At 52.4% G+C, this 12,449-nt stretch overlaps 1 protein-coding gene across 1 annotated transcript; it reads left to right on the forward strand.

Annotated features, from left to right (window-relative positions):
- Positions 1 to 6,662: 6,662 nt before the first annotated feature.
- Positions 6,663 to 12,445, forward strand: PET117 (PET117 cytochrome c oxidase chaperone). The gene is made up of 2 exons (XM_074817611.1): positions 6,663 to 6,815; positions 12,292 to 12,445. The coding sequence occupies exons 1-2, from the start codon at positions 6,720 to 6,722 to the stop codon at positions 12,439 to 12,441; spliced, it is 246 nt and encodes an 81-aa protein (XP_074673712.1). The 5' UTR covers positions 6,663 to 6,719; the 3' UTR covers positions 12,442 to 12,445.
- The last annotated feature ends 4 nt before the right edge of the window (positions 12,446 to 12,449 follow it).

The raw sequence follows: 12,449 nt of genomic DNA on the forward strand, positions 1-12,449 counted from the left end.
TTTATGCATTTCTTTACCATTTCAAAAACCTCTGAGAGGGGCCGGCTGGGTGGTAGGTGCTGTCCCTGCCATCCCTCTCCTTTTGGGGGGGGAATGGCAGGATTAATAGCATGACGGAGAAGTGATAAGGACACAGAGGGTCAGTGATGGGCTGGAGGAAGGAATAACTGTCTTGGGTAGGGTGCTTGAGGACGGTCCCACTGCTGCCATTCCTGGCCAAACACCCTTGCAGTGAGTGCAGCTCCCTGGGAGTTCTGGCAGCAGTAGAAAGAGAAGATGAGGTCCATCTGGACTCTTCTCAGCTCCTCTCCAAAAAGGAGGACCCCCAGGAGAGCCTCAGCCGTTGGCACTGCTGATGCTGGCCCAAGCAGAAGTCTGCTCCAAGCCGGGCCGGAGACCGGGTTGGGATGTCCCAACCCCTGTTCAAATGCTGCTGTCTTAGAGATGGACCTTTCCTGCTCCCCGTCCTGCTGCCATGGGTGCATGGGGAGGGCTCGCTCCCAGCGGGGATCCAGTGCTGCTGCCGGAGAGTCCCTGCCTGTCCCGCTTGTGCTGAGGCAGAGCACGTGCTCCAACATGCCCAGGATGAGTTACATCGGGATAGGCACCCGCTGCCTACGAAATCGCCCAGGGAACTCAGCGGTGCCGCTTCCAGCCAGGCTCCTTTCCCTACAGCTGCAGTTTGACAGCCAGGGGGGGCTCGGTGCTGGCTGCAGCACCCATGGGTGCCCCTTCCCCCTCCCCACCCAGCCAGCTGAGGCCAAACCCCGACTCTAGCCCTCCTCTCTGTGCTACCCACAGGGCTGTGCCGCCACAGCCCAAGAAGCCCTCCTCCTCCTGTTGGGGGAGCCCCCGCAGGGCTCACCCCGCTTTGGGGGCCAGGGACCCACACACCTCCCAGCCTTGCAGCGGCCCCAGTGCTGGGCAGCATTACCTTTGCCATGCAAGCTCTGAGGTGATCGCTTGCAGAATTACTCTGCCAACTTTTTTTTACACAAGGGTTTTTATCTCCCAGTGCCTTTTACAACGTTTGCCAGGAAAAAAAAAACCAAACAACCCCACACCTGTAAGCGTCTCTGCCCTCGACTCCCTGCAGCACTGCCGCAACACCCGCCTCCTGCCATCCGCGGGCAAGGGTCTGTGCGATTGCTGCCAATATAATTATAAAGTGCGGGGTTTACATCCTCCCCTTGCTGCCGCGCGGGTAGACTTTGGCCTCCGTCTGCATTTCAACTGCCCGTCCCCGCTCGGGGGAAGTGCATGCAGGAGGGAGCTGGGGTGCAGCTCCCCAGGCTGGGTACCTGCTGTGGCGCCCCAAATCAAAGGGCATGGACAAGCCGTGCTAAAAGCAGGGCGAGATGTGGGGGAGAAGCAGCATCCAGATCGCCCTCCCCACTTCCCCAGTCACGGTGGTGCTGGGGAAGGAGCCCGGGGTGGCTGGGGGCATGGGGGGCCCCTTCGCACCCTCCGGCCGAGGCAAAACAAGGCCACAGCGGGGCAAGTGGTGGCGGCAGGGCCCACACCTTAGTTTATTTACCTGGAGGTGACCCGCTGGCGCAGCAGCCCCCGGGGCTGGCTGGCTAACATGTAACCACACACAGCCCGGCTATAAAACCAGCAGGGCTCACGTAGCGGCTGCCCCGGGCTTCTGCCCTCCCCGCTGGACGGAGGAAGTGAACAGGGAAATTAAAATCAAAAGTAACTGTTGTGCAGGCTGCCCTGTGAAGGGAAGGAAAGCTTCCTTGCCCCTTGCTTGCAAGGGAGGAAAAGAAGGGTTCCCCCTCCTCAGTTTTCTCTTTTCTCCATCACTACAATTTCAGGAGGATCAGAGTCACTCCCCTCCGGCTCCCTGGGAAAATCTGTCAGGGACACAGGGCTTGAATGCTGGGGACGAGCAGCAGAATCCCCCTGAATGGATGGTGAAGGTAGGTCAGAGGCTTGTGAAGCCCATGTACGAACATCGGGGGGGTGCTATATGGTGGCTTTCACTTCATTCATGCCTGGCAGAAAATAAAATTCATCCAAGTCAGGCATACCTCCACCTGTCTGGAGAGGAGGATAACCCAGTCAAAATAAGGCATTTTTAGTACATACATTTCATTCATATAAATTATTTTTTGAGCCTCTGTACACAAAGAAGCCCCCAGTGACCCTACCTCTTAATTACACAAGGGACACAAAAACTCTGAACAAATTTCCATTTTTTCGTCTGCATTTTTCAAGGTTTTGAATACTAACAACGTGACCAGCGCCTTCCCCCCTTCCCCCCCTCCGAGCAAATCCGATGAAAGAAACATTTACTGCCTGGCCAGGACAGCTGCACCTGGACGACTGATGCCTACGCTGCCACAGCCAGGTTTGCCACCGTTTGCGGGGGGCAATAATTCCATTTCTCAAAGTGGAAAAGGCATCACAGTGAGAAAAAAATGCCTACAACATAGCAATTTTTGCCACTATTATTATTAGCGCTGCCGTAAGAAGAAAATCAATGCTAATGACAGCAGGTACAGCGTGCTCCCCTCCTTGGTAGGCTCTCCCATCCACGCTGAGACCTCTGGCCAGCGGCGTGTAGGCACACGCACGCACACCCGCGCTCGCCAGCCACACGCCCGGACCCTCCCTGGCCTGGGGCCAAGCGTGCGAGAGAGGGTGGCTGGGCGCCAGGTGCAGCTCCCCTCGCAGCACCCAGGGGGGCCTGGCCTGGGCTGGCCTGGGCTGGGCTGGGCTCTCAGGGGAGAATTCCTAAAGGCAGTGCTGGCGACCTCCTCCAGCAGCTTTGCGGAGCAGATGGGAACTTGGTTCAGGTTGGGTCTGGGCTTTTTTTCTGGTCTCCTTTCCAACTGAGGTAGCCGAGCCGTTGTGCCTCGGTGGAGCGCTCTGGGTGCGTGCAAACTCACCCGCACAAGCACCGGCACCTGCACGTGCATGCCCACCCGGGAGGGAGGACGAGCTGGCTCTGCAAAGGAGGAAGGACAGCTAGCTCAACAAAACCCCTGGAAAAAAATTTTGAAAGCTTTGTGAAAACACACCTTTGGGATTTTTTTTTTTTATTATTTGTTTGTTTGCAGTTTGATAAGAGAGATTGGTTCCTCATGTTACATGGGAGAGATGGAGTGGGAGAGGGGCTGTGGTTCTGGCCGTGAACATGGAAAGAGGCTCAGTTCAAACTTTATCTCCATCCCCTGCCATATTTTGCAGGGTTTTCCTTATGCTTTGTGCTACTGGTGACACACTCAGGCAAGCCACAACTGAGCGCCCTGTTTTGTGGATCCTCTGGTAGCTAACAGAGGTGAGCTGACACTGCCACCCCTTCCCTTAATGGGATGCTCTTCTGCTTGGTGTAACCACCCACTACACAAAGCTGAGCCAGGACTCTTCCATGTCCGTCAAACTGGTTGGAACAAGCAAATAAACGTTGAAATTTTACTGAGACAGAACCTGCAATGCAGCCTTACCAAGGAGGCTGGCAGACACCCACACTGAGAGGAGGGAGGGGGTGGATGAGGCGCAGAGGTTGCACAAGCTTCTTTGGAAACCAGGATAAAAATGCCCCCTAAGCATTGACTTCAGACGTGTTATCCAAGATCACTGTAGAGATGAGCTGTTTGCCCAGGGGAAAAATGGCCTTCAGCTTTTCATAGTCTCCTTCACTTGCAAGTCAACCCTTCCCTGACTGGTGCCCAACCCCTTCTCCACGAGACAACGCATGCTGCTACACCCAGGCCAGCAAAGGAGGAACCAAGACACAGGAAAGAGGGCATCAAAGAAAGGTATGGGCACAACACACCAGGAACCAGCTACTGGCAGCCAAGGCGTTTGTTTGAGAAAACCTTACGTGGAAAGCAACCAGCAGAGAAAAGCAAGCGGAGAAAGAGGCCCTCCCGAGGCACACTTCCCTCAGCACAAGCTCACTCTCTGCCTCACTCTCTGTTTGAGGGCATCAGTAACGCAGTTTGTCTCCTTGCATGGAGTTACCATCGCTTTGCCAGTCACACCCCCCCCCCCGTCAGACCCACGAGACATCTCTGCGACAGGCCTGGAGCATCAAGGTTGTGTTTGTTGCGGGGAATTCTGAAATCTTCTCTCTTGTCCTTCTGCCAACCACCAGCTAAAAAGGCTTTCCCTGGCAGTACCACTGCTGGGCAGTCCTGCCTCCCTCCTCCATCACCCACACTTCCCTGCCTCTGCAGCCTGCCTCTGGCCACGCTTACCCAACCCAGCTGGAAAAGTGTCCCAGAAAAAGGAAAAAGGGCTTCTCCACATTGTTGCTGCTGCAAGGTTTTAAGCCAGACCCAGCTGCTTATCTGGTCCATGGCTGGGCTTTCCAGAAGGCTGCCTCCCTGAACGAGCTTGCCCTGAGCACGGGAAGGTGGCAACCACGCAAAGCAGGAGTCGAGCAGGGCCACAGCAGGGACGGTGAGCACTTCAGCAAGGGCTAGCCCCTGGGAGGGAAGAGAGGGGAGCGGGAACACCTGAACTACCATGGAAGAAACTCAGGCTGCGAAAGCACAGTCTGAATGTTCCCTGCCTGGGGTTTTAGCCCCTCAAGTTAATAATGCCAGGCTTGGGTAGAGGCGCTCGGCTTCCAGCCGGGGTGAGCTGCGCCTTTCCACGGTGCCAAGGGTGCTGCGCTGGCTCACATCCGCCCCGCGTCTGGCTCGACCCTGTTCTTGGCACTCCAACGGCCTTGGACGCGTTACAACTGCTTATGCATAAGTCTTAATAACAGTAAACACACCGATGTGAGCAAAACTATTAGACTCAATTGAAATATTATCATTCCCACTAATTTTGCCTTTCATTTTAATCACATTTATTCAGCAGACAGATGAAAAAGATTATAATGAGGAGGGATCAGCTTCACACATTTAGTTTTTTTTTTCCACTCAAGATGGGGCTGGGGATGCAACCCCGCCATCCCCTTGTGGCAACTGCTCTGTAACTCTTCTAAGCTCCACCTGGAAATATCTGAGCTTGGTTTTGAGACAGGGACTGTGGTACCTGCTGAGGTTCAGATTCCTTGTGCCCTACCATCCTGCTTGGCAGCGAGCTGTAGCAGATGCTTGGAGAAAAAAGTACAGGAAGGAGTTGGGAAAAAGCCTACACCTTTCACAATACACCTCCCACCTTCCTGTTCATTTGTGGTTTAAGGAGTTTGGGAGACAAAAGCAGCATCCAGATATCAAGGTAAGTTCAGCTTCTGTAGTACCAGGGGCAAAGACTTCCACAACTCACACATGGTGTGACCTTTTTGCTTGGTTTAAGCTTGCTGCCCGCACACCCTTGGACTGTGAGAAACGGCAAAGAATTATTCCCTGACTTCCTTCAGGGTTTTACAGACCTCGTGGTATATCCCACCTCCCCACTAGACATCCTTTCGTTTGATACATTCGTAAGAGTCACTCTTCTGCACCTCCAATGTGCTCATTTGGGTGGTAACGCAGCAGTGACTGCTGACAAGTTCCCTGCTTTTCAGGAGCGTGACCTGAACCTCTGTCTGCTCCACAGTGACCAGGGGGAAGTTTGCTTGAAAGTGTTACAGGGTGAAAGTGCCCTGAAATGCTGAAGTCCTCCAGCTGAAGCCTGTAGCGCTTCTGAACATGGTGGATCAAAGTAATTCACGATAGCCATCTGTTGCCCTCACACGGGAGCGCTAGGAACATAATTTTTTCTCTCTCTGTAAAGCACTCAGATACTCCAGTGAGGAGGTGCCAGGGAAAAGCCCCCAGGGAGAGGAATAATACTGTCTTCAGAGCACGAAAAACTGCCAAACACGAGGCCTAAGGCCACACACTGAACAATGAGAAGAAACCAAACAATTGAAGAGCTGCTTTCTCCAGCTGCTTGTCCTATGCAATTTGGGTTTTCTGGGCAAGGGAAGTGCAGAACTGGAGGTCTTCACGCAATAAAAGCAAAAATCTTTCTTGAACTCAGAAGAAATCTCCTTTTGTTTGTTTTTCAGAGCTGCAACCACACTGGAAATGCAAGCGCACGCCGGCAGGAAGCTCCGGAAAACACCCCCTCTGTAAAGGCACCGGGAGGCACCGGCCCCGCTGGCTGCCCTCCCGCAGGCGGGGGCTCTCCCCTGTAGCGGCATCGATGGGGCAAAGGCCCATTTTCAGCCGCCCGCATCAGCGTTTCTGGTCAGAAGGCTGCGAGCGCCCAGCCACGGCAGGGTGACCACCCCCCCGCAAACGCTCAGCCCGCGGCGCTGGGGACCAGTCAGCACGGGTGAGGTCAGGCGAGCGCGGGCTGCAGGACACAGCTCCCGCCGCCGTCCCGCCACGACGAGGACGAGGTGCCGCACCTCAGCCCTCAGGCGCAGGGCACAAGGCGGCGGCCTGCTCCCTGTCGTGGGCCCGGGGCCGGCCCGTGAGGCGTGAGGACACCCCAAACCCCGGCAGGAAAGCCGGGTAGCCCCGGGGGCCGCTCCACGTACGGGGCAGGCGGCCGAGGGCAGCCGCTTCAGCCGCCTTCCCCTCTCCCGCCGCCCCGGGGCGCGGCTCGGGCCTTCCCCGCCCGCCCCGCGGGACGGGGCGTCGCTCGGCCCAGCCGCGCATCCGCGCTCCGCTGCTCTGGCCTGGCTCGACGCGCTCGGCGCTCGGCTGGGGGCGGGGCGCGCCTCCTTCCCCCCCTCCCCGCGCCGCCGCCCGGCCCTTCCCCCCGCGGCGAGCAGGCGGCTCCGGCACGCGCCGCCCGCCTCGCCGGCGGCGGCCACCATGTCGAGGCGGTCCCGGGCGGTGCTGGCCGCCTCCGCGCTGCTCTCCGCCGCCACCGTGGTGGCCGTGCACGTCCAGCAGCGGCGGGAGCGGGAGGTGAGTGGCCCGACGAGGGGGGGCGGAGGGGGGGGAACGGGGGCGCCGCCCCGCCCCCACGGCGGCCCCTGCGCCCGCGCCCACCGGCGGTCAGGCCCCGCCCCTGGCGCCCCGCGCCCCGCCCCTCACCTGCGGGGTGACTGGCGGGGGGGCTGGGGCCCGCCCCTCACCTGTGGGCTCGGCCCGAGGGTTCAGGCCAGAGCCCGCCCCTCTCCTGGCGCCCCGCCCCTTGCCCCCTGCCCTCTCCGGGCCCGCAGCCTCCCCGCGTGTCCCTGCCTGCCCGCTGCCCGCACCTGGAGACAAGCCCCTTCTCCCCGGCAGGCAGCCGGGTCCGCAGCGTCCCGCCGCCCTCTGCCCCTGCTGGGGCTGCGGGTGCGCCCAGCCCGGAGCCCGGCGGCCAGGGCCGCGCCCGCACAGCGGTGCCCTGCCGGTGCTGCCCGCCCGCGCTGCCCGCGACGTTTCTCTCTCTCCACGAACTCTCCCTTCCCCGCCTTCTGCCTCGGCATCTGCCCCTGCCACGCTCGCGCAGCAGCGCCCGCGCCCTTATCCCCAACCTGTGCGTTTGCCTTCGGGGGCAGGTAGCAGCTGGGAGCGCCGGGGTGAGGCACGGCCGGCTCGGTGGAGGCGGTTTCCACGTCTTCGCCAGCAGCTGGGGGTGTTAGGATGCGGGAAGGATGTAATCCTGCACCCTCTGGGCCCAAGGGCACCACCCTGGCAGCATTCCCAGGGCTCTCCCCTGGCTGGCAGTGCTGTCCCGCCGGTGCTCGTCCCTCTGGCAATGCCTGTGCTCTGCTTTTCCCGAGCTCCACAGATGCCTCCCGCTAAAGGGCAAACAGCGCTGCTCTGTGCCGTGCGGCTGCCCCGGCTCCCTTCTTGTTCTGACAGGACAGGCGGAGTGCAAGCTAACGGGAATACGGGGCAATAATTAAACAGGGAAGGTTTCTGTGCTACAAAAATCAGGTAATTCCTGGCAGGCACCGCATCTGCAAGAGAGTCCCACAGCCAAAAGTGTCAGGTCAGACAATGGTGGGTCCCTATACAAAGAAATCCTGCCCAGGACTAAAAGTCATGTGATTGCAGAATGGGTATGTTGCATGTGACAGAAGTTTGGGCAATGATTGTGCAGGTTTAGACCCTGCTGGTGAGCCAAATGGGTACTGGTAGAAGGGCACACATCTGATTTTTTTCCCCCCCTTATTCACAAAAAAAATCTAGAAAATGCATGCGAAAAAAAGCCTATGTTAAATGACTGTTAAAGGTCTGAAGTAGTCAGAAGTTACAAAACACCAGAGTTCAAGTTGCTAGTCCATACCCCAGCTCAGTTGCCTGTTGCATGGGCTTTACGATGCAGTCCATAATTACAGGATTACATTTTCTTTCCTCAAGAAATTGTCTCTGTCAGTGCTTGAGAATGAGGGATCTTGGAGGATGAGACTGATCTAGGTAAGGAAGGAGGCAGGTTAATTTGCTGCAGAAGTTGGAAAACACGCTGAATGGCAGAGGCAGTAGAAGAGGTAGGCTGGTCTCCTGGAATGGCAATGGGTAATGGCTCTGCATTTCCCAGAGCTGACCTATATGCTGGGTAGATCACTTAAATTCAGATTTTTGTAGGTGATTGCCAGCTAATTCAGTGTGCCTGCCTTGAGCCACTGAAGGTCTGACAGGAGTATGTGCTAAATGCTCCTAAACTAAAGCTGAAATAAATGGGAGCTCTACTTTAAGCATGTGCTGCAGGACAACACATACTCTTCAAACATCACTCTTGGAGTGTTTCAGTGAGATACCTAAACTTAAAGGATGTTTTTGACATTAATCTTTGGCTAATACCTCTCTTTCATAGAGACTGTGAAAATAAATTAACATTTACAAAACATTGATATAGGGGTAACGGGCACAGTCTACAGGTGAATGAGTAATGCCACTGTCAGAGTGGGATCTATGTATCATGAAGTGAGTAACACCTCAGGCAACAGGCTGAACAAGGAAGTGAAACTAAACACTGAGTACCAGGTCAGGATCCATGCTGAGCACTGAGCAAGACACTGGTCCCCTGTTATGTAGAGACCGCATTGTAACTCATGTGCAAAACATGGGTAAATTAAGGGCACAACTGCAGATTTATGATGTGCATTCTACCAGTGTCTGATATATGTCTCTAGTAAAAGGAGTGGTGGATCAGCCAATGACTTGATATGGTTAATGTCCTCTGGTTGCTTCATATCTTTCTAATGATACCAGGAAAACAGGGACTTGCTGCCCTTTGCCTGTTCCCGCTGCTCTGTGCTGTAGCTGTTGCTTGGTTTGCAAAATACTGTTGCTTTGGTTGTTACACCCGAGGTTGCTGCTGCAAGCTTCTGACTGGGGAGATCCTAGGTTTCCCAAATGAGGCAATGGTGGGCAGCTTTCTCCCCGTGGGTCTGTTTTATTTTTCCACAGCTGGAAGCAACCACTGCTGTGGAAGGTATCAATGTTGTTGCTGTCAGGCTGCTGGCAGAGAGGCAGTTTTGCTGAGTGTCCTAGAGATGGAGGGGTGAAAGGATCCAGTTGGTCAGCGGCAAAACCTTTTGGGGATTTTGGGGGACAGATCCAGTGTCTGTTCTTTGCCATCCTTCCTAACGCTCAGGTGTGGGCACAGCCTGTGAACTCTGTGTGGGGAACTCATGAGTTCAGAGGTGCCTGACCTGTACATATGGGGATGGGTTTGCAAACCAGTCCTCTAGAATTAGAAGTGATCTCCCCAAAAGCTGAATTTGATGCTAATCTGTATATGTTTTCAGGGATATTAGCATTCCTCAGGATGCTGCTGCTGCAGAAGTGAAGCCAAAATCCTCAATGCTTTTCTTCCAGCGATCAGTTTAACTTAATTTTAAATCACTATTCAGAAGTGCTAAGGCTCAAAGCTTATCTTTTATAAATGAAATCTGAGATTTTCTCTTTATGTTCAAGTCAGGGAATAATGGCTTCAAGTTTAAGGGACTCAGTTATCTAAATAATGTAGTGGAAAAAAGTAATGTGGCTATTCTGCAGTCCTGGTGTAGGGATTATTTCAGGTTTATCTTTATGCAGTTTAATAAACTTTTGACTTTTATAAATTGATATGCCAGGCACAAAGTGATTTGAACTTGTGCACATTTATCTAACTGATGTAGAAGAGCAGGCCTAACTTCTAAGAATGGAGGAAAGTGAGAAGATGATTAACTTTTTCACAGCTCTCTGTCACTTGTGATACTCAAATTATAAAGGTGTCTTTTGCAAACTGTGCATTTTCAAAGTAAATGCATTCACCATATGAAAGATTGCAGAATAGCTGTGTTTTGTGAAAGAAGTTACATTCTTGATGTAATTGTTAAATTACATTGTATCTCCCCACATCTTTTCTTTTTTGTTGTTAACTAATAGTTAATGATGTAATAAGTTTATCAACTTTGTCTTTAGTGATTACTAATTTGTAACCTGAGTTCAGCTGATGGAAGCTGATGGAAAGGGACTGTTTTTATTAGATTAATTTCCAGAGAGAGTTTTGATTATTGGCTGACATGTGTCTGTGCATTTTCTTTACAAGATAAAATATTTCTTAAACAAAACCTTTCTATTTTAATCTTGACAGGAGAAATAACTGCCTTTGAAACATGCAGTTATTGGCATTCTAGATGAGGAATAAAACCCTGTGAGAACTTGTCAAATAATAATCACAAACATCTAAAATGACTTCAGAGTCAGGTTTCAAATAAATTATTTGCAGGTGCATTTTGGCATCATTCAAACAGGTCAAATAACATCTTTTTTTACCATTAGGCTAAATAATTTATTAATATCTCCGGGATCCAGTGGCTAACCTTGGTACCTGTGAGACTTTCTCATTCCTGAGTCCAAGCTGAACATGAGTTGGTAAATTAGGCAGAAGGATAATGCTTTAACTAAACTTAACTTCAACTAAAGATTCTCATCTTTAGTTGGGATAAAACACAACTGTGATCACACAGGTTCATTTAAATGTGAGCCAGGGTTGGCTCCCAACCATCATTTCCTGTTTTTACTGATTTATAGAATTTCTGTGCTCTGTATCATATTTTCTGCTAAGCTTATGACTGTCGCTTTGGAATATAATAAGTGTCTGAATATCTAAAAGCATATTGCTGGCCTGAGGAGTTCAGTGAGTTCAAGCCAAAGCACCAAAGTGGACAGGGCATCCCATGTTCTCCTTTGCACTGGCACTTGTCTTTGGTTAGCCAGCTAAGGGAGTTAAATCAGCAGAATATGACTTGCTTTATGATGAAAAAAAAAAAAAAATAAGAGGGTTGTTTTCTGCTGGCTGAGCCTTCTGACTCTGGGGTGGGATGAGCAGTGCGGGGAGCATGGGGCTGGAAGGATGGCAGCAGCACCGGCATTCATCAGTTGAAGTTGCCGGGGAACTGTGTCTCAGCTTATGTCACATGCACAACTGAGTAAACACTTCACATGGTCCCTGTTTCCTTCCACAGTTTGTGTCAGCCTTGCCATCTCCTCCATCCCATGTCTGATCTCATCACCTCTCCACTCACATTGCTCTGCTGCCTCCTCACCTGTCCCCAGAGGTGCACGTCTGGAGTTGAGCAGCTGGTTCCCAGCTAGTCCCTCCCTTCCTTTTCCCCACCCCAATCCATGTCACCAGGTTTGGTTTTACTTATTTTTGCATTCCCCTGGTGAGAGGTAAATGTTAACTATTTCACCTAATTATCCAAGTGGACAAAAAACTTCCAGGTAGCAGAGAGAGAAAAGCATCTGGAGGAAACAAAGAGCAGCTGGGATTTTCTTACAGCTTTTTACACTCATTGAGGGGCTTACCCACCGATTTAAAAACTGCTGGTCTGTGTTGCACATGTTATTTATAATGAACACTTTAGGTAGAGGGGATATTTTTTGAATGAAGTGCCTTGCTTTTTCAAGAGCCTGGCATAAGCAGGATGTGGGACTTTTACCAGCCTTGTAGCAAGAGTTTACAAAGTAACTTTTTAAGAATAAGACATGAGCAGAAGGCGGCAGATGAAGACTCGTGGCAGTTTTTCTTAAAATCATTTCTAGTTTGCCACCAAATTCTCTCCAAGCAGCGAAGTTTAGGGGAGATTAGTTAGTTTTAGTAAAGATTTAGGGCAGAGGTAACAGGATTTTATAGATCATGTCCATCCTGCATGGCGTGGGAATTACAGGTGCATGGCATTGATTTGCTTGATAGCTTTACCACTTAGTAAACCAACCCATCTGAAGTGAATACAAATAAAGTGCTTTTTAGTGTAGCACTATTAGCTTATCAATACCGGATATTAGCTCCTGTAGTTTTAGATTCAGCCCATGTTAAGTAGCTGTGGCCACATGCAGTGGTAGAGGACTTGCAAAGGCAGCGGTGAACGGCCCTGCAGGAGGGATTAGGGCCTGGCTGGGGGTTGATTGCATTCAGCATCTAACAGGCTGTGATAAACCCTGTTCCTTGTGTTTTCAGAGGCTGCACAGTGGAGTTCTCAGAGATCTTGAGCGTCAAAGTCAGAAAAAGGAGAACATTCGCCTGCTAGAAGAGCAGATTGCTTTGACAAAGCGGTTTATGGAAGAAAGAGACAAAGAGCTAATGGAAAAAGGGTCCCAGCAGTCCTAGGCACAGTC

This window comes from Strix aluco, chromosome 3 (assembly GCF_031877795.1).
Source record: "Strix aluco isolate bStrAlu1 chromosome 3, bStrAlu1.hap1, whole genome shotgun sequence".
Lineage (NCBI taxonomy): Eukaryota > Metazoa > Chordata > Aves > Strigiformes > Strigidae > Strix > Strix aluco.

Coding starts and splice junctions, on each gene's coding strand:
- PET117 (XM_074817611.1), top strand. CDS start 6,720: ATGTCGAGGCGGTCCCGGGCGGTGCTGGCCGCCTCCGCGCTGCTCTCC. Junction 6,816..12,291: donor AGCAGCGGCGGGAGCGGGAG/GTGAGTGGCCCG, acceptor TTGTGTTTTCAG/AGGCTGCACAGTGGAGTTCT.